The sequence below is a fragment of the Ammospiza caudacuta genome, chromosome 4 (assembly GCF_027887145.1).
Source record: "Ammospiza caudacuta isolate bAmmCau1 chromosome 4, bAmmCau1.pri, whole genome shotgun sequence".
NCBI lineage: Eukaryota > Metazoa > Chordata > Aves > Passeriformes > Passerellidae > Ammospiza > Ammospiza caudacuta.
In genome coordinates this window covers 6,167,754-6,195,338 of record NC_080596.1, presented here as the reverse complement: position 1 = coordinate 6,195,338, position 27,585 = coordinate 6,167,754, and the positions used below count along the sequence as shown (strand labels likewise).

General features: G+C 36.4%; 1 protein-coding gene across 1 annotated transcript in view; it reads right to left on the bottom strand.

Annotated features, from left to right (window-relative positions):
- PDGFC (platelet derived growth factor C) overlaps positions 1-27,585 on the bottom strand; it is a 122,025-nt gene that overhangs the window by 19,873 nt on the left and 74,567 nt on the right. The window contains exon 3 of the mRNA XM_058803885.1: positions 13,537-13,717. Within this exon, the coding sequence (XP_058659868.1) occupies positions 13,537-13,717 (181 nt within the window). The remainder of the gene's footprint in view (positions 1-13,536; positions 13,718-27,585) is intronic.

The window sequence follows — 27,585 nt, the reverse complement described above, 5'->3', positions numbered from 1 at the left end:
AACACTTTTTTTCCTCAGCTACTCTGTCCATTTGTACATTTTAACCCTTTGGATTTATGAAGAAAGAAAAATGCGTTTTTAGCCTTTTTCAGCCTAAACCATAAACCTTTAACTAAAATGAGAATGAAACTACTTCAAGTTTGGACTTTAATTTAGCTACTGTCTCTTGAAGAAAATTAGGGAGTCACAGGGTTTTTATTAAAAGTTGGTTCCCTGGGAGTAGGACAAGTTCTTTTGGCAGGATCATTTACAATTTCTTTGAAACCTCAAAATAGTATGTAATATAACACACTCGAGAAGATGGTTTTAGTATCAGCTGTAAAATAAAAGTAGCTGCATTTCTGCCATGCTCTACTTTTTCAAAGCTATTTAAAATTGATCCTTCAAAGATGGTTTGAAAGCAGAGTACTTCATTCTATTTCTAATAGTCTCCCATGAAATTTGGTGCTGCTTACAGCATGAACAAATCCATTAAAATAGAATGAGGTTGAATCACCACTATAAACAACTGCCTCAGTCTGATTCTTGGTGTTATTAAAAATGAAATAAATCTTTGAAACAGTCTAATTAATTTTACTATAATGAACAAATATACATTTTCCTTTGTACATGAAATTCCTTTTTACCCATTTCCTTGACAAAAAAAAAAAAAAAATACAACCTCTGCCAAGTAATAAACTCATAGTATTAACAAATCCAATATTTTGGAGATAAAATCCATTCTCCTGAGGACTGATAATTAATGAGCTGTCTTCCTTTAAGCCTGATATCTTCAGTTATAACAATGCCACTGTCCACAGACGTGACCAAATTTTCTCCAAGTAATCTGATGGTCAACTAGATCAAGTATCTTGATATGGATGGATGGATAGTAGATAGACAGATAGATACACATTTTAAACATTTATATTTATTTAATATATTTAATATTTATTTAAACAGACAGACATTTTAAACATTTATATTTATTTGGGCTTGCTATCATATCATGGGTATAGGTATTGTTTTTAACAGAAATTATAGGAAATTATGCTGTTTTATGTCCACAACCAGGCCATTAATCTTCCTTGCAGCATTTTAAACAAGTTTATTTAAACACATCGATTCTGTCCCCAGTCCTGCCACCAGACTGTTCATAGCAGTGACACTGACTGAAAGGGATGTCCCCATGTGCACAGACCTTTATCTGGTTTTCTCCTTTCACACTGCTCTGGTTTCAAAGCACTTGCCCAGGAAAGAAAGTGCTGCACACTAACCCTGCACCAACCATAACCCATTTACAAACTGCTGCTCTCCGCTGTGCCTTACTGCCACTTCTGAAAGAGGTGAAGGTTTTCTTCAATTTTGTATTTCAAAAGCATAATTTTAGAAGAGTTGCAAAGCCTTTTAAAGAGGCACCTTTCATTCTATTACCCTTATGTACCCTTTTCAACACCCATTTGAAAAATTAATATTTATGCTCTGAAACATACTTTTCTAGTTGTATATATGCTTAAAATATGCCTGTGTCTCTTATTTTTCCATTCACTGATTCAGCAATACTGTCAGTTTCTGATGATTTAATGTAGAATATATGGAGCTAATTACAGAACACAAGACATCAAAAACTGTGGTTTTCCAAACTTTAGTTAATTGTGGTTTCACAAGCTGCTGTTCAATGCAATCTGGGAAGTGGTTAGATGTAGGGCTTATTATCACTCCAAGTAAAAAGCCAAAGTGGGAGGCACTGGTTGCACCTGAATTTTCCAGCTCATAAGAACTATGAGTTTCTGTGAACTGCAGACATTGTGGGGTTCAACACAGAGAAAACAAAGTGATTTGTTACCTTAGCCTACAGAACTGAAAGATACTGCCTAACCACAAGTTTATCTTTTGACCAAGTCAGAAAATCTACTTCACAGCCATATCAGTGAAATTGCCCTTCTGCATCCCCAGCAAAGCATCATCTCAGAAACAAGCCAAATAAGAAGATAACTTAAAATTATATTAAAAAGGCATTATTTATCAGCAATGATCACTGAATATATATTGTGGTATGTTTTTTCCAGGGCATGATGGACACTGCAAGAAGGGGGGGGGGGGGGGGGGAAAGAGGGGGGCAGGGGGGAGGGAAAAGGAAAACTCCAGTCAAGAAGTCATTGAAGAGATCTGCATGGCTAATTCTGGTGGGATTTCTCCCACCTGCCCTAAACAGTGAAGCCCCATGAGATCATCTATTTGTTTAAATAAGGATAAAAATACATTCTGAAGGTTATCAATACCAAAAATGAAACATAATTGAGATGTTCTGCATGAATTACACTTATGAAGCAACGTTAAACAAGCTCAGTAAAATGACTGTGGTGACTGCCATGCTTTGCTGAGGGAAGACTCAGTCTTTTATTTGGAGAAAATATTTTCTGTTTTTGTAAATGTTTTTTGAGATACCTAATTGCCTAAAAGATAGTATTACCATGTTCTTAGCCTTCTTTCATTATTTACTATTTAATTTGAACCTATTTTGCATCTCTCAGATTATCTGTGCAGTCCCAATGGACAAACAATGATTTGAACGAACAAATTAGGATGCCTGAGCACTAATCACTCGGGGAATGGGAGGGAAGACAAATTGTCATTTCAAGTACATCACCAGAAACGTAATGTAAATTGCCTGAATTTAGATGAGCATGAATTCCCTTTGGAAGGCCATATTTCAGTTAAGAAGTCAGAAGAGGACATTTTGCTATTTAACAATTCAGTTATATTCTCTTCTCAAACAATATATTAGTATTAGATATGAGTTACCTTAGCAACTATTATGTTGTCAGAGAATTCTGAGAAACTAGGATGCCTCAGTAAGCAACTAAAACACTGACAACTTTCTTCTTTTTTATCTCCTACAATTCAGCTTCTCCCAAAGAAAATTAAACCAATTTTTTGGGATTACCACTGACTGTAATCTCAGAATGAAAGCATCAATACTGTTTTTAACCTGATTAGCATAAAAGTTTAATTCCTCCAAGCAATCATTACTTCATTACTGAGTCTGGTCCATGGTGTATAATTCACTTAACTAGGAGATTAGAGGAATACATAGATGCTGGGTAGAATGTTAATCTCAGTGTAATAAATATGTATAGAGAAACAGTTATTTGTCAATTAATTAATTAATATATATTTTAAAAAAATTAAAACCCCACCAAAGTCTATCTAGGGTTGAATAATGTGACCATTATTGTGATGACGTGGTCATTGTTTTTCAGACTCACAATACCCAATAGTTCCTGTTGAAGGCAATGAGAATTGCATGTTTAAAAATCTGTCACCAGCCAGACTGTAAATGACAAAAAATCTAGAATCAAAACTTCCAAAGATTTCAAGCCTATAAGTTGGAAAGTATGATTCTTATTGAAATTTCAGTAGTGTTGCATATGAATAGAAATAACATTAAAACTGCATGGAATAATAAATGCAAGTTGGTGCTTTGTTAAAATAACTTTAGAATACATTTATTCACCTGATAAAACCCACAGGAATACCATTTGTAAACAAAATGACCTAACCATGACAATTTGGCTCTATACTGGCAATTGCCAGTTATCACCCTTTGGGTAACTTGACTATTGTTTTCACTTTCTCCTCTGGACCTCAATACTTGGCAGAAACAAGCTGCCATCCTTTTCCTGCAGAAAAAAAAATAGTGGAAATTGCAGGAAGCCATGGCCCATGGCAGACTCTAACTGGGGACAGAACACTGAGCATGACAAAGTCAGAGCAGGGTGTAAAAGGTCTAAACTGAAAAACTCCCATGCTGTACCCCAGGCAACATGGTTTGCTTCCTCCTTCTCTTGGGGGATTCTCTAATTGCTTCATTATTAATTCTCTAATTGCTCGATTAGAAGATTACCTTTGTAAGTATTTAACTAAGGACAATGGAGAAGTCTTTCAAAAGTAATTGTACTCTTATAATTTATTAGGGAATCAAATTCAGAGAAAAATTAAGAAAGCTATGGTGCTACTAAATCACTTTTCTCTGGTTTCAGATTTTCATTATGACTACCCTTTAATATTTTGTTACTCTTTGAAACATGAACCACAAAATTTAGGCCAGTTCTAGCTACAAATTATCCATTAGCATTTTTGTATAGCACTGGTTTAGTAAATGATGTCTTTGTATGACTTGTTCAATGATGCTCCTTAGATGGGCACAAGTGTTTCAAAATTATCAACAACTTATTTGAAATGGCCTGAACAGAAAAGTTGGTCCTGTTCACACTTTGATACCTTTTAATTGATTGATTTTCAAAATACCTTTGTGACTTCTAAGTTTCAGGTGATGAAATATCAAACTTCATAATGGAAATTTTAAGATATTTTTTCCTCTTTAACAGCCAGTTTTTTTTTCAATTTAAAGAATTGAAAAACTTTCTGAAAACTTTAGTTGTCTTTAGTTGTACTCTGAACTTGACCATTTATCTTTGATTTTTGGTGAAAAGCTGAGCTATATTCTGAAGTTTTTATACCAATAAACAGTTTTAAAACACTCTTACGAACCTTAATTCCATATTAATTTTGCATTAAAGAGATACTGCTGTTTAAGGCACCAAATTCAAAAAGGTTTTTTTCCTACATGAAAGGTGCCTATGACTTTATTAAGCGGAAATGCAATTAAAAATAAAGTAAAAAGTAAAGTAAATACGGTACTTTAAGATATATATATTGACAGAGTGCAAACAGGAGCAGATCAATGACAGAACTTAGTTAAACTAAAAGACAAGCATTCCAAGCCAAAAAGGGCATTACACAGATGAGTTAAGAGCAGGAAGTATTTATTACTAACTTTTGATTACCCAGAACACATCACATTGAAAAGCCCAAAGACAAATATGCACACACAAATCAGAAGAGTTCAGCAGATCAGAATGATTTCAGAAGATACGCAAGGGCAGCCCTACTAACCGCTTATATATTAAAAGCTTACATATATCTGGCTAACTGTTCTTCCAGTTAGAAAGTTAAAAATTATTTTTAATAAGAAATATAGATGATGACTGAGATGATTTGTTGATTTGGCCCAACTAAGTTATTTTAATCTCCGTGGCTAATTAGTCATTTTGGTTCTGTCAGAAGGGAAGTTCAGGGTTGGTTGCACAGCTAGCAAAAATTAGTTTTCAAATATATTTTAAATTTAGGGGTTTTCAAGCTTCAAAGACAGTGGCCTTTTAAACACTCACATGCAGGCACAGTAAGAAAAATAGTGAAAATAAAACACTTGAAAATTCAAATTCAGGAATTGCATTTACTATGCCAGCAATTCACTAAAATATGAAGACACTGATTTCTAAAAAAATTTTCTTAGCACTGTATCTGTCTTTTTAAAGATGGTGATGATTTCTAGAGGGTGCTTGTCATACTATTAGAAGACAATTTAGAATAAGAGATGTCTACTGACAAACTCTGAAGCTAAGTGCTACCAAAAGACACCAGAGCTAGATTCTGAACAATAAATCACCATATTGATTGAATTATTGACACTACACTGAAAATCCCCTATCTTCCTAACACACTCGGATGAGACCAAGAAGTGCTGTAAGTCATGTCAGGGTGGAGTGACTGAGTTATTAGAGAGCTCCCCCAAGAAGCCCTTTTGCAGCTGAAAGGGAAAGGCTATTAGAATCCACCAGCCTCCACAGTGCCTGTAGGATTATATGCAGAATTTCTTGGACAGGCTGTGTCATCTGCTTTTACACCTCCACGTTTCAAGTGCCTTTAAACCTGGTATTTCATGCATTAAAGCACGCCCTTCAACATGAAGCCCAGCATTCTATTTCTCCTCTTAAATGACCTTTACTTTTTTTTTTTTTTTCCCCCTGTGATTTATTGCTCAGCTGAAAAGCAGAGTGAAATTAATAGTCAGGCCTCTGGAAATGTTTTTGGTCAAACAAACTGCCTTCCACTGCAACATGCTAGGTTCTATAAATTTAGTTTTGTTTTTAAACAACTACAGTTCTTCAACAACATCGGCCACCTAGGAGCAAACATGGAAGCAGCCTTCCTGAATTCCTTGTCTACTACCCTAGCCTGAGATAATTGCAAGAACAGATGTGACAGCTTTGTGATTTCCTAGACTTTCCCATGAAAACAAAACTGAAAGCTTTTCAACAACAATCCTGGCTTCTTCAGCCAAACCTTTCATCATCATCATTAAAAAGGTTTTGAGCACTTATAGAAGCTAACAAATGACAGCTCATAATCCCCATCTGTAACACCAGAGGCCAGGTACTGCAAAGAAAAGACAGGTGCAAATTTTGGTATTCCCATAGTGCTTATTAACTACTCCTTTTTAGAAAGAAAAGGATTTGTCTTAACACCACTACCAATATCCCACATTAATCTTCCCACAAGCAAACTCTTACCCTGAAGCCACTATACAGTGTTATTATCTGTCAAGAATTCTCCTGAATTTAAAGAGGTGCCTCTACCAACCTGTGGAGCTAGATTGTGCTGTAAGCCATCTACAGAAGCTGCCCCAAAGCAGAGTTTATCTCAAATGTCTAGAGCTGCCCCCTTCAGAGCTCTAGGATGTGAAAGTTAAATAAAACAAAATAAATTGAGAAGTTGCACTCTTCTATACCAACTTCTTTAAATTCATTTCAGAATTATAGTAAGAAAATTTAGCACAGTACACACCACTAGAGTTACTGCCTGTTTTGCTGGGGTTAGGCAATGGAAAGGATTGTGGCATGACTAAGACATTTATATTGAATAGGGACAGAACAGGAATGCACCTAAATGGCATAACTGAAAACTATGTTGGTGCCTGAAACTTAGTATCAAATGTACATTTGCTTACCTTTTTTTCAGTTAGCAACCATGTCAGACAATGTCTCAGTGTGAATTGGAAGAAAAAAAAAAAAATCAAGACTGTGCCAGTTACACAGGGGATTACTTTAAGAATGGGATAGAATCACTTTGCTTTGGAATCTGTAGAGAAGCAATCACCATGCTTTCTCAAAAATGTTGATCCTGAAAATTGGAGAAGGGATAGTCAACTAGGTGATTCTGTAATACTTAAGTATAAAAAATGACAAATTGCTAGAAAAACTTTGGGGAAGAGGAAGATGGTGTTGGGAGTTCTTTATGCTTTTTGCTTGGGCTTTTTTGGGAGACTTTTTGTGTGGACATTTTGTTGTCTTATTTTTGTTCCGGGTTTTTGGAGGGAGGATGGTTTGGGTTTTTTAAACCAGACATATCAAGTGAAAAGTAGCTTATAAAATATTTAGCAAAGGATTAAATAAAAAAATATAAATAATTGATACATTGCATTCTTTAGGATAGATATGATCAATTAGACTGAACAAATAAACTTGAACCATGACTACAGAATAATCTTGCAAGACTAAAGGAACATTTGAACATCATTGTGAAATATTTCTGCTGAAGGAGCATTCAAAGCTCCAATTACATGACATCATTGAGTTTACAGCTGAAGAGTGGCATTTTTATATATATATACAGATTGCTCTTAAGTCACAGCCTTGCTTGAATTTTTTTTTGTTTGAGGACCCTCATATAAAACTTATACATTTTTGAAAATAGTAGAGCATACAACATTAAAATTTACACTAAAACACTACAAACAAGTAAATGATGGACCACATAAAACTCATTTCCAATTTAAATATGCTACATAAACTTCTCTGCTGAAATGCTATGAGGCACTAATAAAGTTTTCAAACACTAAAAGAGTCCCTGACAATATAAATATTCATTACTAAATGGCAATTTAATAAAAGTCTTTGGGTAATTTACAGAGAATGAAGAAAAGGGATTGTCTCATGTATTTTAAATACTTTTGCAATACATTTTCTACACTTTCCACTTTTTAGGGTATTTAATTGTTTGCACTGAATCATTCTATGGTCTGCTTTCATCTGGGAGGAGAGGGTTAATATGTGATCAAAGGCATCATTTGGGACAAGGAGCAATAAAGGTTGCCTGCTTATCCTTGACAGATGCCTTACCCCATCTCTTGTAATAATTTCTGCTTCAAACAAGTTGACAGAGAGTGATCTAACCTGAACATAATGCTCTAGACAACTAAAAGGAGAGTAGTTTTCACGAGCTCTTGTCCATGTCACTTGTTGCCCCTTCAATACTTCAAAAAAATGCCCCCACACTCATAAATTAAAGAGTGTTAAGACTTACATGAATGGTCCATTAAAAAAACACTTTGATATTTGCTGAACATTCCTGAATTTTTCAGGAAGAAAACTTGTACAGAATTTTTTGTAAAGAACAAAACACCAAAGCACGACATTTTTGATAATGCAATTGCATTTAATTTTGAAATTACTGCGAGTTATTTAGAAATGAGAAAATTAGCTGATTTTTCATCTCTTGCCTCAGTGATATAGATGTGATATTCAATAAATTTCTTAAATCAATGAACTTAAATCTTAGTCAAACATATGATAAATTTGTAAAAAGGTTTAATCCAAGGAATCAAAATTACTTTCCTACAAAAAATGAAACAATTTGTGATTCTTTTCAGCCTCAGCCACTGTAAGACTAACATTACAAAAAAATATGAAACAAATGGTTTATACTTTATGTACTACACGAGAAACTGCACTCAGATTTTGGCTAAAGGGAAAGGAACTTTGTCCTTCAAAGAACAAAACTTGCTATCACCTAAGTATACTCATTCCCTTTAAGAACTATCTTCAACACCAAAATAGTTCAAAATGTCCCTCTTCCTTTTAGAGTCTCAGAAAATCCTCGCTGACACCTCAGAATGTGAAGGCGAAGGATACACTTCTATGGACTTTGGTGCAGGTCCATAATCTTGCTAGATTCCAGACTCTGCAAGTCTGCTTCACACACACAGATCTTTAAACTTTTTATGATGTCCATGGGACAGATTGAGACACGGTCACAGCAAAAAAAGGCATTATGATTTAATTAGACAGCATACTTCAGAGGTTCTTTTGCCTCCAAGTTGTTTTGTCCCATCACTCATTTTAGTCCCATGGATAATAGCCACTCTCAGATTGTACCTTTTTAATTTTTTTTTTTTTTGTTAATTGAAGCATTTCACTCCTACCTATGTATTTTGGGGTAATATTTAACGTCTCATCGAAGATGTTCTGCAAAAAATTAATGCAAAGTGGAATCTCCAAGAAAGAATTAATTCCAAAACATTGATTTACAATGAATTTTTGCCACACAAAAGAAAATTAATACATGGAATTTGCCCACTGGAGCATCTTTAGTAGCCTGTTCAGTTATCTAGACTAAGGTTTCACTGTACCTAATCAGTGGAAACTCTGAACACAGATTTTGTTTTAGAGTCCTTCCCACCACGTGAAGGTTTTTCACAGTTTTTCCCTTCACGTAGAATTGCAAATTACTGCACAACACTCATCCACTCCCCCCATCCTTCCTACCACCTTGGCTTAACCCTGAAATAATTTTATTTCTAAAACCTTTTGACCACTTCTAAAGAGAGAACAGAAAAAAAACTTGTTTAGGAGATAAATAATGTTCTTTATGTTGTTTTTGGATGGATTTCCAGTTATTGCAGGCACAGTTAAGCATTTCTTGGGCTTCAGCACAAACACATGAGAAACACACCTGACTGCTGTGCAATCTGTAGACTTGTGAGAGAAGTATAATCAGGGTATAAACTTTCCTCTCTGTTCTAGTTTTATGCACTTTTTCTATTAGTATTTTAATTTTATTTGCCTGTTTCAATCAACAAGCTAAATTAAAAAGGTTCCACAAAAAAATATGTAATACTCTCAATCGTTAAAGAGCAAAGCTTAGCCAACTTGGATGAAATAAGGGAAGTTTAATTACATGGTTCTAAAAAGAGTATCTTTTTAACTTTCATTACTGCTAAAAGCAAGAGCAATACTAACAAAATACCTGCACCAAAAGAGGAAAAAAGAAAACCAATCCAAACCAGACCGCTCTCTTGGATTGACACCCATGCAGCCAAACAGGTACTGCACCAAAATCCCAAACCACCCAAAGTCACTTTTAAGTCAGGTCAGGCTTTAGACAGCTTCTTGGAGTTCCATCTTTGCTTGCATAAAAGAGGGTTAAGTCTGTTCTTTTCAAAGATCTTTGGCATGATCTTTGATGACAAATGACATGCTACCATATGCCAAAAAAGAAGGGGAATACAGTCACCCCCAGCTTCAACTTTAACTGGAGCTGCTTTGTTCTGAGTGCCCTGAATAATTAATAACTACTTTGGCAATCAGTCATGCATTCCTTAATGGCACCTCAGGCATCAAGTATCCCATTCACTCGCTCCCCAACTAACAATGGACTTTATTACATCAAATTTTCTCTGCCAAACTTGTAACTGACATAGTTTAAACTAAACAAGTCACTAGGAAGACTGAGCCCCAAATGTATATTATAAGAGTTTATAAGATTTCCCCCAATTTCATGTGGCTGCTACACAAAGCAAGTGAAAAGAAGAGGAAAAGAAATGAGATATGGATTGTTTTTGCTATAAAGTTCTAGGACGGTTTAGGTGGCACAGTGCTGCCAAAATCATGACTTTTAATAAATGGATAGCTGGTCAAAACTGAGAACCATCACCAGGTAGCCTTTACTGGATAAAGCAGCTCTCCAGTAAGCACAGAGTAAATGACAGGGCAGAGCATGAAAGAGTGACTGAGAATAACAGCTGTGCTGAAAGGAGCACAATAATTTTGGAGTAACATAAACTATGTTTGCTTAATAGGAATGAACTTTTTCAACACTTGCTTCCACTTCATGGTATTGCCGACAAAATTAACTTGTAACTATAAAATAGAAGAAAGAAAGTGGGAGTAAGACCAGAATTACAGAAAGTTCCAGATGCAGCCAGGGTAGCCAATTTAAAATGGAAATTCAAATTAAGACCTAATTAATTAGAATCTGAAGACAAGGGTTGCGTTTTTCTTGGGGAACATTCTGCACGTATACAGTATCTGCAATGCTTTTATTCAGTGTCTTCCAATCCCACATCAAACCTCTCTAGAGATGATGTTGGATCCACTGACATTGGAATGGCTGTGAGTCCTTTCTTTAGAGTAACTAAATCCTAGAAATAAAGTAATCAGATCAATAAGACTTCTCCTACTACTTATCAGTGAAAAGTTGGTTTGAAATATAATATACAAAGTGAAAAAAAATTAAACTAAAAAATTATATATATCTACACACACAATAAATTACAGCAGATCTAAACAAAGCCATTTCTCTTGCTCTTTAAAAGACCTGAAAATGTGTCCGGTGCCCCTCTCCGTGTGTGGCCTTCAAATACAGAAACAAGCTTGCACTGTTTTATTTCAGTTTTGCTTCATTTCTCCCCAAACAATCTCTCACTTCTAGTCTACCAGGCATCTCCCCCTTCCCACTACTTGTCAAAAAAAAAGAGAAAAAAAAAAAATTAACTGTTTAGGACCAATTCATTGAACTGAATCTCTTAGTGAATTGCAAGAATCATTTAAAATTTAAGCTCATTCCTATAGCTGACCTCTTTTTTGTGGGGATGTGGGAGGAGGGGCTGTAAATTTTATTTTCTCTTGAAAAGCTGGATAAGATAACTTTATAGTAGTAAAGCAAACTACTCTTTTTTTGGCATTGGTTTTCAATTGCTTTAGGTACAAGAAGAAGGTTTAATCTTGGAACTAGACAATAACTATTTAACTTACAATCTGCTTTCTGAAATGTTTAATTGTATTCTGCATGTCTGAAATGTGCAATTGTATTTTGCATTCTGAAAAAAACCCATTTTTTGTTGAAAATGATCACCGCTCTTTTAGTGGTAAATTTAGAAGTTAACTGATAAGAAGTAGCTATACTGCACATTTTGGGACTCATTCCAAATTCTTATGACAGCAAGTGGGCTGCTCTTGCCCCTTGCATGTGTTAGGTGTAACTATTTTGAACATTTAACCATTTTTTTGTGAGTGCTGGTAATTTGAACTTTCTAACTGGTTTTCCCCATCAGTCTATTTGTACAGCATGACACAAAAATAATTATACGTATACTCCTATTTTCAGGTGCCTTTGTTTAATCTGTTCCACAGAAATGGGATCATGCATGAGTTAGATAGATACACAGCAGGTAGGGTGCAATAGTAGAGCTGTGAAAATGGAATTTGGCACCAGCCTCACAAATAGAGGTATTTGTTGCTTTTCTTTTACCATTTTCTAAAAGGAAACACACTAATTACATTCTGCCCTTGGGTGCACTGATGTTTAAACCTGGCCTTATTTCAAGTTCGAAGACTGACATTTTCTTTAAAGTTTACCACTATCAGCTCATAACATTCTACTAACTGAAGTTATTCTAACTCATAAAAGAGTGAAATATGCAGATCAAACCTTTAGTCACTCCAGAAGTAGTTCTTCCTTAGGCATAAGTAGTTAAAAATATTTATAGAAAAACAACACACAAATATCTATATATATACACACACAAAAACATTGCGCTCCCACTACACTGACACCATCATCAGCATGCTAAATATATTCTTCTCAATAACTCAAATTTTGCCAATGAGGAGAAGGAGCAAAAATAGCAGAAAAATAAAGCCAGCCAAGTGTATTCTGAGTGAAGCACTATTCAGTGGGGTTACAACATGGATTCTTTTGATCAATTTTTTTTTTTGAGCTTGGAGATATTTTCCACCAACTAAATACCACAGACCACGAGACTACTTAGGAGATTGAATCTGAATTATGAGGAATTTAACAAAAAATATCCTTACACTCTTTAAATATGGAATACCTATTTTTTAAAAAACCTCCTGTTTTCCTCCATTTTAATGTTTCAGGGCATTATCTCACCCTTAAGATTCTGCAAACATTTTTTTGCTATCACAGGTCTTTCATTTCATCAAAACAGTAACAGAAAACTGTTGACATTGAAGTTAGTCACATTTAGACAATGATTAGTTTAATATCTGTGACTTAGAAGCTTTAAGCAACATTCAAGGAAAGTCCAATGTACAGATTACAAGGAAAATGCAGTGAAAAATGAATATTATAGATTGTCTGCTTTGTCTCTATAATAAAATTACCTAGACTCATGAGAACTCTTCTGTTTGGGAACTAGGCATAATCATCAGGTTGAGTATGTCCAACAGCAGCTGACTAATAAGAACATTAATCTCCTCAGTTTCTTTTTTGTAACTTCCCAATCCTCTTTCAACATCACACTGCTGATTCATAAATTGATCTGTCTGATTCTCAAAGCTGGAATTCTTTTTTTTTTCCACAGTACAGTATTAGGAATGCAAACATTTTACTGAATTTTCCACACAACCGAGCCCACAATTTCCTAGTTCAAAGTCATCCAGAAAGAATCACAGGAACACTCAGTTAAACACAGAAACAAAATGTACAATTCAGGAAGACAGATTGCACACTGCTATTATTATTAAGAAATAAACAGTAATTAATCTTACCCTATAATAATATTCATTTGAACTACCACTTCAAAGACTTTGTATCCTGAAATGCTTCGATCTGAAATGTGTTACTTACTGGCATAAGAAGTGTATAATGGATGCAGAATCCAGGTTCAGAAGGAAAATATTCGTCAGACACAAATCTTATTCTGATCTGGTTTCCTTTGGAGATTTGTCTGCTTGGCACAGTACTGGAACCACACCAGCGTCCTAGAACTGTGCCGTCACTAGGCTCTTCAACTTCCACAAAGTCATACCTGAACAGTAAAGAAAATAAAATATTTATTTACTGACAAAAATTCTATAAACTTTATAATTTAACCAATAAACTGACTCCACAAATTTTGTTTTTTTAAACACTAAAAGTATGCAGCCAGCTATTTTAAACTTAGCTCCCAAGTTGCTACTGACTTACATACATAATAAAATCATGCAGTGAGGTTAAGAAAATAATAGCAGAGTTAGCATTTTGAAGAGACCCAAGTGTATGGTTTTGCTTCTTGTACAGAAAGCAATTACCACATGTGTGACAGGGCAGAATAAAATCAGAGAAGAAAAAGGCTGTAATTGCCTGAGTGGCACAGTAATTTGTGCTGCAATGTCACCAGCACTACCCTGCATGCCACCAGGGTAAGTTCAGGGGGTTTTTGGTACTGAAAACCTGCTTTCCTGGAACATCAGAGGTGAGTAACTTCCTAAAGGTTAAGTTAGGGCTTAGAGAAACTTGGAAGGAGTTGATGCATATCCCAAGAAAACATTTGTTGAGCAAAGACTTAGACCTCACTGCATGTGAGAAAGAACCTGGTATTTTGGAAATATTGACAAGAAACACATGGGTAGGAAACCTTGAGAGAATGAAACATATTAAGTTTGATTTAGTTTCATTGCTTTTAACATGTGGTCTGTGCTTCCCTGGGGATTGGTGAACAACTTCAACCAGATCTATGGAAGGTAACTAAGACAAGCCAGTCAACCATCAATAAGCTTCAGTGTGCCATACAAAAGCCCTCATTTTCACTGGAAACGTTTAGTGGGTTCCAAGTCATAAAACCATGGAAAGCCACTGCTCTAGAAGGTACATCTGGTTTCAGTGCTGTAACCTGCTTCATGTCAGCTCCCCAGCCGCCCACTGACAGCATAAACACTGAGCATTTCAGCTGCATTCTCCCTGCTGCAGCTTGAATCCCCAATGGCAGCACAGCCCGGTGGGTTGGGAAGGTGAGTGTGTGCTGGTTAAAGCAGGGCAGGCACTCGGCTGTTTTCAGTTCCAGCTTCCCCAGCCAAGTTTTTACTTTTAAACCACAATTTGTATCCTAAGTATGAGCACAACAATCCTCTGAGAAAGTTTTGAGGTTTCTGATATTTTTATGTCCTCTTGTATGTGCAGGCATATATTAAATACATCTCACATAAATCTAAATTCGTAAATAGCAGAGTCCTTTTCAAGGGTACAAACAGTCCTACCTCTGATGACAGCAAAGGCTCATATTTTAAAAAACATGCACACAAACACACTCTACCAAATATGCCAAACTATAGTTAATGTGAAAATTATTACCTCATAAACATTTTCTACTAAATATTTTGCTGGATTTTTTTTTTCAGTAAATCTAATCTTTATAATGATTCCCAGTTCCCTAGTTAGACAGCAGGCAATAAATTCTTGTGTTGCATGTTTGTGCAAGACTGACTAGCATATTTATTATCTCCATTTAAAGGACCACTATTTTTTCCACTTAATTAAAAATGAATGCAATGAATATGCTCATTAACTGTGTTCAAAACCATTACTGCCATGTACCACAGTTTTAAATCTTTGTTGAACTTATGATACTAATTACTTTATGATTATCTTTTTTCCCCCCAAACACAAACTAATTCCTTTAACAGATCCACCAGTGTTTTTACTTTATGATCAAGTATACAACTTATTACAAAGGCAATGTGTACATTAATTGTACTAAGGCCTCAGGGCTCAACACATTTATCAAATTTATTTGGAGCGCTGAGCTTTTTTTCTTTTCAAGATCAGCTTTTGAAATTTCTAAAGATAACCTTTTTATTTTTCAGTTAAGAATATGAAATAATTACCTACCTTTCTGATTTTTAAAGAGTGAAATAAGCTAATATTTACATTTATTGACTTAGGTTTAAGATGTTGAGGGGAGCCAGGGGGCTCAGTGCCTCTGCCTAACTTGCAGTACTTTTTATTGCACTCTTTGGGCTTCTGGTACACCTGAAGTAAAAGAAAAACTCAAATTCCACAATTTTATTCCTAGACCCTTCAAATAAAAGCTAATTAATTCCATTAGTGGAGAGGTAAACTTAAGGGAAATAAGTATCCTGAAAAACCAAATAAAATTCAGCTTGGATAATGACATTTTTAGCCAATAACTTTATTCCTGTCAGTTATCTAAGCTAAATGTGCTACAACAGCCTGCCAAAAAGCCTTCTGTGAGACTAAAATTCCTCTCATCACAGACCTGGATTGATGTCTGAACTTTCTGTAAAAATAACAAAACAAAGCTGTTCAGATGCTCCAGAATTTACATTATTGTGCTACGTAATTTTGCAGCTGATGTCACGGGGCTAAGGAGGAGCAGGGACAATAGCACAGCCATAGAAAATTATTTCCCCATCAAGAGAAGCTTGTACTTGAAACACAAGAGAACTAGGATAAATAACCAAAAACTGAGATGCCATTTTACAACTGGGATGGAGTAAGAAAATGTTAAAACGCGTGTTGAAATTACCAACACAGAAACATTCTTTTCTTTGCAATGTCTCTTTAAAAATGGATAAAGAAATGTTCTGATGCTGTATCTGTAGTATTTTTAAAATATTCCTAAGTAAAATTTATGGCAAAAATGCAGTCCAGTCTCCTTTCCTGGGACTAAAGATGCTCTGGCCTTTAGGCAGGATGCCTGCAATGCCTTCTGCTATACCTGCTGCAGAAGTTCTACTCCCCTCCCTGAAGGCCTGGGTGCCTAGAACATGGATTGAATCAACAACCTGAGCAAAGACAATTTACTGGAAAGGAGCAAGGAAGTAACATAAGCAGCTCAAAGCTTCAACAACTTTCCAATCAGGAAATGTTTTTTCCAAGAGTATATGTTTTCCTCTCCTTTATGTTTTTCTGTGGTTTATACTGTCATTTCCTAAACATATTCTGACAGGCTGTTTATCTTGGCTTGAAGTTTTGTGACCTTTCTATGACTTCTCTCTGCCCCCAGAATTCCACAAATATATCAAAAACGTAAGAAGCAAAAATCTACCAGGTAAAACCATTTGCCATATCAGTGGTGTTGGACCTTTCCATGTGTATAGTAGACCTTTCCATGTCCATCCGTGCATGGACCTTTCCATGCATGCTAGTCAAAACTCCAGAGGGCCCATTGACACAGTTTGTGACAGGTAAAATTTATTCTTCCTTCCCCTTTTGATTAAAAACAAGTTTCTTTTTCTTTAGTTAAGAAATAAAAAGTTTTTAACAATCCCTAATAATTTTTTTATAGCATTTTGTGGGGCAATGTAATATTTCTAGTCCAACTTGTTTTAAAGCACATAGAATTCTGAGGTTTTCCTGGTTGGCATCGCACACCCACCTGCAGACCCAAAACACCCAAGGTCCTCTGGCAGTTCACCAGACAAACAGTTGTAAAATAGCACTGAAATTATTTGGACAGCTTCAATTTTGGAAACACTGGAAATTATTAAAAACTGTCATAATGAAAATATAACTTCGATATTTTACTAATAAGAATTTTAACACCATCATTCTAAATAAAACTGTACTTCCTTCTTTCATCTCTATTTGAAATAATTTTAATTTCTGCTATTGCAATATTTATATTTCCTATGAAACAAAAGTCTTGGTTTCCATAATTTGTCATAACTGTGCTTTTGTATAGACAGAATTGTGAGGTGCTGGTGGTACCTTATATAGTCTTCACTTCTTAGATCACTTTCAAATCACATCTGTAAGTAATAATATTGCTTTTTGTAAAATAAACATATTTGCCTATAGAGGAAACTAAGGCCAAACATTTAGCTCAACAACATTTTTTTCAAAGCTTGGCAGATTCACGTTTATCTGAGTGGAAAAGGGAACAGTGAAGCATGACACAGGCACTCGGATCCATGGTACCTAATTGCAGCTTTGTTATTCCCTGGAGGCCAATATACAGCAAAGATGTGTGACAGGACAAGAGAAACGCAGAGTTTTTGAGAAAGGGCAGAGGGAAAATAGGAGAACCTCAAGAAGGAAGAAAAGGACAGAGTAGCATGCTGGATTTCAGAGAAAAATTTATTCCAGGTAAGCAACAAGCCTACAGACATAGCAATACAGTAGTAAAAAGAAAAGCATACTCCACCATCCATTCAAGAGGTGGAGAATGTCTTATTTTAATACAAATACTGTCACTCTCGCTGAGACAAAATTACATTTTCCTCAAACACAAAAGCACAGACCCAAAAGACGCATCACGTGATATTCAAACCAAGTGACACAAAATTTAAGCTATCGGTAATCATGAAACTGCAGGTACTCATGCACTACTTTTCAGATTATGTAACATGAAATTTTAACTCAGGTATTATTTTTTGTTGTCTTATATATCAAGAGTTGTATTATCATTATAGTACAAGGATTCCATATCACCAGAGTTTCATACCTCCTTGATGTTTCTCGCAGGCATCTCCTCTATGCACTGACTATTCCTGGTCCTCACAGTAGTCATCTGACTCCAGAGCCCACCAATCTACTCTTTTATAACACTTGTTCTTATTGGCTACTGGTGTGGCCTGTTAAGATCAGGCCTGCTACTAATTTTTAGTAATTGATCCAGCTGCAACTCGTTGGGGGATAAGATTACATTCTATATCACCTTCATTTACCCATACTGTATCCCCCTAAAACTTTTTACTTTACAATGTGACCGGGTCAGGCAGCACAACCACCTAATGCTCAAGTTTGCAAGTCTCAGAGGAGCTATTTAATTCCCTTGCCTTTCATATGCATTAATTTACACCACACTCTTCTGCATTTGCTGCCAGACAGAAATATCTGTATTAATGTCAGACAGGTCTGTTTAGTCCAGTCCCCCATTCAGCACAGTAGATACAAGATTCCTGGAATTGACAACCACTAGAAGTGCACAATGGTAAAAGTTAGCTATAAATAATGGCACTTGCCAGATAGGCAGCAGAGAAAAGCAGATTTCCTGGAGGGACTGAAGGAAGATTGCACCTTCACTTAAATGGTGGTGGCTCTGTGACAGCACCAGAAAATACTCCATACAGGGTAAAAGTTCAGTAAAACTATTCTGCTCAATATCACCAGAAATATTTAACTGGGGCTGCTTTGAGTGACACTAAAGCCAGGATACCAGAACAAAACATTTTTCAAAAACTAGACAATACAAAATTTTGATTATTTTAAATATTCCCTCTGGATTTTGTTTTTCCGATATCAATTTCCAAACAAAGTTACCCAGAGTCATTTGACTGCAGCTCCTGAGGCTAACAACGTAGGTGATTTACCCCTAAGACTCACCCTCTTTAGGAGGACTTGGCAGTGTCTTCTCCTGCAATAGGAAATTCCTTTGGATATCATTACAGATCATCCAACAATTAAAAAAGGACTTACAGTCTATGATTTCTGTCATGAAATCATCATGTTTGATGTTTTAACATATAAACAGAGAAAAGATGATGGAACACCCATGATTTGATGAGAAATAAATTTCCATGGTAGTTTCTGTATTTGCTAATCTTACACACACTGTGTCATAACATTCGCTGGAAAGAAACAACAAACCCAGATATAATCCAAATAAATAACTGATGAGGTCAGTTTTTGTACTCAGAAAATGATGTCTAATTATATACAAACATCACTTCTAGCAGTAGACATCACTTCCAGCCAACGAATGAGCATAAAACCCCCAAGTATCCTGGCATGTCTACATTTTCCATGAAATAAAGATACTCAAGGTATAAACAGAGAACATTTCTAACTGCCATTCCCCAAATATGGATTGTAGTTTCTCTGCCAACCTACTTTGAATACATCTATTTTAGATTATGCAACACTGTGCATTAGGAACTGCCTTATGGAAACACAGATTCATTCACAAATGTTACATAGTTGCCATGGTTCTCCCTGTTTAATCTTTTCTCACACTGATTAATAACAGCCTGAGGCTTCTAACACAACCACACAGCTCTCTCTGTATTTCTACCTTGTTATTTAGAATACACAGGGGAAAAAAAATTTAATCCTTAGATTTCAATTCTCTTCCCTTTCATTCATTGCAAGCCACTTTGATCATAAATATACACTTAACCACACTACAAGTGGAAAGGAAAAACAAGACAGAGTTAAAGCCCCCAAATTCTACTCTTCAAACATTAAAACCCTTTTTATTAAAAGGATACACTGATTGTTTGATTTGGAGAAATTACCTGCTGCATTACCACACTCTAGTCTACCAGAAATATTATCCATTTTCTGTGGGTCAGTACCGTGTGAACATGAGACATACACATTTTGCAAAGCAGCTTTTTTCCCTTGGTGAATGCATTTTTGCACTGCATGCAAAAACAAGAAACCTAAAGAAATGTGTCTCTTCTCCTAAAAACTCCCACTTATATCAAAAGTTTGCTTCAGTGCCAATTAATAAACTGTGTTGCCGAAAACATTTCCCTGATGACTAGGAAGATGACATACAACTTTATCTAAGAAATAAATCCTCATGACTGATATCTAGGTGCACTGATAACACTGATGTTTCTCAACCATGAGCACATGAATATCCCATAGCCTCTGAAAGTGACATCTGCCTTGTGGGGACAAAGGGACAAGAATGAGAAACTGCAAACTAGCTACATTTGTATATGTACTTCAGGCTCTGAAACAAAAACAATTCTAGCTTGTTCAAACAGCAAGCTTTCAACTATTTAAGCATATATTACACTACTGATATGGATTAAGCACATAAACAAGTAATTTCAGGACTACTGACCCACAGAATTCAGCCTCTGCTACAAACTAATTTATACCCATACAACTTCTATTCATACAGCATTTCAAGCACTTGAATAAGTACCTTATAGAAAGAGACAGTATAATCCTGCAGATCAGAATTGGAGGTAAGAAAAGAAGATGGTTTCCCAAACTCTTTCTTTTAAAACACCGATTGTCAAATTTCTTACAAGCTACTTACACTTACCTTCATTGTATTACAGAATGACAGTATTCCCAATGCCAGTCAGAAATATGTTTAGCTTTTTTTAAACACAGATTAAATTTGGTCCAAAAATGGCCTTTAATGAGTACAACAGACATATAAACCAAATAATGGCATTTCATACCATCACTATTACTTTATATCAAAGAAGAATTTGGGAAAAAGGGCGAGCTTGGAAAAAATGTACACATACAAATAAGTCTGCAAATGATGCTCCAGTCCATGTACTTACTTTGGCCTTTATCTTTAAATACAAAGAATTAAGTTCTGTGTAGATGAAGATCCCAAGGATTTCCAACACTCACTGTTAATATGCTACACTTACCTTTTTCCTACCTGACTAGAGATTCTCCTGTAGTCTTATAAAATACAGTAAATAAAAAAGATTTTCCACAAAGTTACTTGGAAAGGTTACTTTTCAAGGACTAAAGATGGGTAACATTTACAAGAAACCCTTTCCTCTACCATTTCACCTCCAACTGTCTACTTTGTGCTATTCAGTGGGCCTCCTTAGTATTCTGCACCGGTTATGAACTAAATAATAACACACACAACAAAAAATGGTAATTGGACAAAGTATTTTACTGTTTTGTACAGCAGTACTTCTATTATTTGCTTTGTCTTCTGCTATGCAAGCCATTACCTGACTTATAATTATTATTATTGTTATGTTACAATAAAACATTGTGTGGAAATGAACACCAAAGTTCGGGGTGTCCTGCTGCACTGGACGCTACACACTCCAAAGCACTTTTGCCTTCATAAAGATGCAGCTGCTGTCTCTCCTCACAGAGTGAATCAGCTTAATAAGTATCCTGCACTGTACAGTACTTCACATTCCAGATTTTGAAGAACTAAATGCCTCACCAAATTTTTCCCAGGACTCCTCTGTAAAGTCTGGTATATTTTATCTTGGGAAATACAGCAATCATAATAAATCACATGTTCCTACTGTACAGATCAACATTTTGTAGAACACCAAAACTCTAATGGACCTTAGAGTTCCCATTTACAGCCAAGTCTGTAAAGCACTATTTCTAAGCCACTGTAATATTTCTTCCACTACTCACACTGTTCACAGTGGTCAATGTATCTGTTCCAGCTTCTATGAATCCACACACACATATTATTGTTTTTCAAGCAGCATTAGAAATATTTATGCTAGTATCCCAATGAGTAATTTCTTTTTTATGTACTCTCCAAGATATTCCAGGATATAAATCCTGGAATGCAGCAATGGCTCCAGTCAATCATGTGCAAACTACTGGCTAAGCAATATTCAAAAGTATAGTTTTTGCTGAAAAAAAAACCATAAGGTGTGTAAGGGGCATTTTTATGAATGTGAAGATTCTGCCAGGGCTGCTTCCCTTCCCCTCAAGCAGCCTCTGATATTAGAACACCGTGGCATGCCTGGCTAAGTTCCTCACATTCCCTCCCCCTCCTCCTGCCTACTTCAGGGGAGGCTGGGGCTCTATGTATGTTCATTTAAATGAAAATACCTTTATTTTCTCTAGCTCACAATAACATATGGCCTCTTGGCAGCTACACCTGCACACAGGAATTACCAATCCAGGACAGAGCAGTTCTCACAAAGTCTGATATCCCCTTCAGGACAGGCTAGTAATTGCTACTCAAACAGAGGGTGAAAACACCCTGTAATGTAACAGACCAGAGCATGAGCCAGAAAAAAAATGTATTCCCCATCCTAGCAGGAGATCACTTTTCACCTAAGGAGTGTAAGAAGTTTGCTCTCACTTCAGTTTTACTAGTTAAAAATTGATGGTCATAAAATTATGCAAATCTATTTTCAGTCCAGCCACAGTATGTGAATCAAAGACTAGTCTGAAGAGATATGTCTTAATAATCGGTGCTACAGTGCTGGTCTCCCTCTTCACATGCTACTTCAGAAAATGAGATGATCTAGTAATTTTGTCTTATAAAACCCCTATAATACTCCCATATGACCACCTAATATTTTTTACAATAATGCATCTTTCTTTCCACAGTTTCTGATGCACTTGCATCTTCTCAGACGTCCTGATGATCAGACTGATGTAAATTGCATTACATCTTACTTCTACTTTATCCTAATGGAGCATCATTGAGTGCAACACTGGATTGTTATTAACTTGTCTGGCTGAAAATATTTGCTGGTAACGCTGTCTGACTACACTTGCATGTGAAAAACATAAACATACTTTGTTAAAATGTTGATTATACACTTAAAGAAGCAAAGACAGCATTTAGGAAACGGGCAGGTGGAGAAAGGTAAAAGAAATAGCTGCACAACAGGTGAAGAAACACACTGTCCATCTAGGAACAGCAGAGCTGGAATGTCTGCTATTCCTGTTTAATCCTGCTTTTACACCTGATGGTGAGTCTAATATTGTAACTGCACTTAGACTTCCAGTAATCAGAAAACATCAGGAAGGGAGTGTATGCTATGCTTAAACTGACATATTTAGACACTACACGGGGTAACTTTAGACTGTTTTGCTGGTCCTGACTCTGCAGCTTGCAGAGTCATATTGTCAGGGGCTAAACTGGGCCTCATCAGATACCAAAGGTGGCTGCAGGGTCTGTCTGTGTCCCTGAGCTCAGGTGGTGGTGGCTCACAGTAGTTCCTCTGCCCCTGCAAGCAGAGATTTACTTCTGTATTTTAATTAGTGGTAGGGTGAGAGCCGGAGAACTCCATCAATAACAACTGCTGCCAGAACACCCTAGAAAGAAGCAAGACCCATCAGTTCCACATCCACATTCAAAGAAAAGAACTTCAATCTCCACCATTAGAAACACTGCCAACAACGGTAACATAAAACAATTTCAGAAGCAATAAATTAGGATTAGGGTTGTTTATAAAAATATTTTGATCATGGGGGCACAGTTTACTTTATTCAAACTGCTTGCTTGAGATTGAGAGGACCAGGAAGAAATTTTAAGAAGTCTAAATTTTTTTTAAGTCAATGACTGTAGTCTGTGGTGTGAAAAAGGAGGAAGGGATTATGTCAAATGCCCACTTATCAGCAATCGTTCTTCTACACACTCATCCAGGCTGTGAAAACAGGTGTCAAATTACTTCCAAAATAATATCTATTATAGTGTCCTCTAGAAACAGTGGATACTAAAAATGAATGCTGCATTTACAGAAATTAAGGGAAAAGGAAGTGGGTGGGCGAGAATGCAGTTTCTTGGTTTGTGCAGAGTGCCCTTCTGATCACATCACCTGTGCTCTGCTGTCCTCCCATTCCACCCAGAGAAGCATCCTTCCCTTTTCCTTTCTTATGTTTCATTCTGATTTGCTTAGAGAATACAATTTTGCAGCTTTAAGTCCTTTCTGTACAATAGAAGAGTTTACTCTTCTTGAAGCCTCAGAAATGTGTGTTACAGAGTAGCCTCAGTTATAATCACACTGAGCTTTGCTTTCCTGATTTATTTTTATCCTCTTTTATTGCCTGTGATATCTGCTTTGTCACACTTATAAATCTCCTATCATGAGAATGGTATTAAGCAGCTTTTAATAAGCAGTAGAGAACCCGAAAGAAAGGATATACTTCTGGATACTGTACACACCTCTGCCACACTGGGAACAGTGGACAGCAGCTAAACCAAAAGAACCAAAAGGATGGGACCAGCTGAAAGATGAGTTAATGTTTGAACTATGTGGAATTTTTTTCTGGAATAATGCAATATCCAAAAGGAAGATATTTCTAAAAAAAAAAAAAAAAAAAACCACAAATAAACCAAACCACCAAAACCCAAGACCCACTATAGCTCTGATCAATGAAATCAGAATAGAGAAGAAACAGATCCAGATATTTCTTTTTATGAAAAAAATCCACTTAATTTTTCTTTAAAACACTAAGAAAGCAGGAAGCATAAGTTTGTTGGATTCTTCATTAGAATTCTATTCATTAAACTGAAATAATATTGTTACATTGCAACTCACATGAGAGAAATAACTTTTCTAGTATAAAACTATTTTCTTTACATATAAAAGAAGAATTTTTAGATAATCAGAGGACTCTGCTCCTAAGTCAATATAACTTCTAACAAATTTTCATCTCCATCCCCATTCTTATACATTTAGCATCCAAACTTCTCTTGCATTAGCACTACTTTTTAGTTCTCTTGCAAATGGATCGAACAATTAAAAATCAAAACCATAAAAAACCACTCCACAAACATCAGAAGAAATTACTCCATCAGCCTACATTGAGATAAGTTTTATGTAATTTTCTACACACTGTTCCCAAAATGCCACCTTTCTGCCACTGACAAAACATCAATGCTGCTACAAAGGACTTCAGATTAAATTAGGTACTTCATGCTAATTCTCTGCCATCAGTATTTCAATTAAACCAAGACACTTGAATGCTAGAACTCATCCCAACCATTTAAATTATATGTCCCCCTTTCAGACTTTGAATAAAAATTATTAACAAGTTATTTATGTGTTGGGAAAAAAATTAAATGTTTTGTATTGAGGAATGAGAGTTCATATGCTTTTTATAACCCGGTATACTACTGAATCATTCATTTCCAAATGGATCTGAGTCACAGAACAGAGTTATAATAAATTTTAACTCAGTTATTTTTGCAGAAGTTACAGCCATTTATGAGACACTTCAGTATGACTGATATGTAGAGTCACCTAAACAGAGCCCAGCCCACCCACATGTCAAATCTCACAGAATTACAGAATATTCTGAGTTGGAAGAGACCCACAAAGGTCATAGAGTCCAACTCCTGGCCCTGCACAGGATCATCCCCAAGAGTCACATCCTGTGCCTGAGAGCATTGTCCAAACACTTACTGAACTCTGTCAGGCTTGTGCTGTGACCACTTCCCTGGGGAGCTGTTCCAGTGCCCAAACACCCTCTGGGTGAAGAACCTTTTCCTAATGTCCAACCTAAACCTCCCCTGACACAGCTTCAGGCCATTCCCTCGGGTCCCATGGCTGGTCACCACAGAGAGAGATCAGCGTCTGCACCTCTTCTGCTCACGAGGAAGTTGTAACTGCAATGAGTCTTCTCCAGGCTGAACAGACCAAGTGACCTCAGCTGCTCTGCACGCAGCTTCCCCTCCAGAGCCTTCCCCATCCTTGTGGCCCTCTTCTGCACACTCACTAATAGCTTTTTTTTTTTTTTATATTGTGTCACCCAAAACTGCCACAATGTTCAAGGTGAGGCTGTCCCAGCTCAGAGCAGAGCAGGACAATCCCCTCCCTGGCCCAGCTGTGATGCTGTGCCTGATGCCCCCCAGGACAGGGCTGGCCCTCCTGGCTGCCAGGGCACCATGACTCAGGTTTAACTTTGACCAGCATCCCCAGCCCCCTTTCCACGGCACTGCTCTCCAGCATGCCATTCCCAGGTCTTCTGTACACCCAGAGTTGCCCCACCTCAGGTGCAGAATCCAGCACTTGCCCTTGTTGAACATCAAATCATTGGAGATTATCTCATAAAAAAGCAGGTGGTTAAAATCAAACATACTGTAGTACTAAGGCAACAGCTGTAAGAAAAGAATTTTAAGGGTTAGTGTTCGCTATAACTTTCATATCTGCTTTCAGGATTCTGTGGGTTTTAGTACTCAATGTTTTGGAGGTTTTCCCAGTTTGAAGCCTTAAAATTCCTGGGGACTCATTTCTGAATTCTCAAATAAAGGTGGCAGCAGCAACCCCTTCATCTTCAGAAATATGTGAGGAAGCAGTAAAAATCCCAGAAGCCCAGCTACTTAGCAACATGAGTCACCATGAACATTGTCTGCATCAATTCCACTTTAAATACAGAGTTCACTGAAAGGTCCTTATCCAGTTATTCAAAGCCAACTTGAACTTTGTACTTACTCAGGAGATAACTTCACCCTCTGAAACCACAGTCAATGAGAAGAACTTAACACTGATAGTAAAGTCAGCCCATCAACTGTGTCCAGAAAACAATTTTCTTGGGACCTAGACTTTGATAAGGAACTTGTTGCCCTTAAAAGCCCCAGAAGTAATACTTACTTATGTGAAGAGATATTTCTTTCACAAATCTGTGCTTGATATTGGTGTGGTCTTCACACATACACTAACATTGACTCTACAATGCACCAAGGTAGAACAGGAAAAACAACCTGCCCTAGGGGATAATATCAGCATCATTTTCTTCTATTCAGAAGAAACTCTTCAGAACTCAGGAGTTTCTTCTGAATAGAATAAAATGATGCTGATATTATCCTTTCATGCATGCACACTCTTGATGCTTCAAGGTGCTTCCATACAAAGGAGCAAAACAGAAGCAAAATTTTTTTACTCAAGCGTTAGAGAGTCACGCATGCATATTTTACTCACATATTAGACACTGTAATAATAACAAGAAACAAAGTTCCATATGGTGCAAGTAACTCATTGTGTCTTATATTACACAGAAAGGTCTGTTTGGAAAATTACATAAAAAAATGTTCAGTCTTTTTATTGTGTTTACTGTAAATTATCACTGTCTAGCAGTCATTTGAAACAAATTATGCAAAAAAAAAGGTAAAAAAGACTGCTAAGCAAACATTTTCCTTTTTCACAGCCACAGAAGAAAGACAGTGTGTGTGTATGTTTCCTCTTTAATACACCTTTTTCTGTGTTGTCAGACTAAGTCAAATCTTCTAATTCTTTAGTTCTTATAAACAATTTCCTAACAACACATTCATTAGGAACCCAAATGACTGTTGAAGCAGTCTGGATTACAGCTTCTACCACAGAATCTGGATGTTCCATGAATGGAAGGCAATAACTCAGTCACAACAGATCTGCAGTGAATGAAAGCAGCCTAAGGATACACGGAAAGGGGAGGTACTGAATTTAATACATGTGGCACTGAATAATAAAGCATCATCCTAAGAATCCT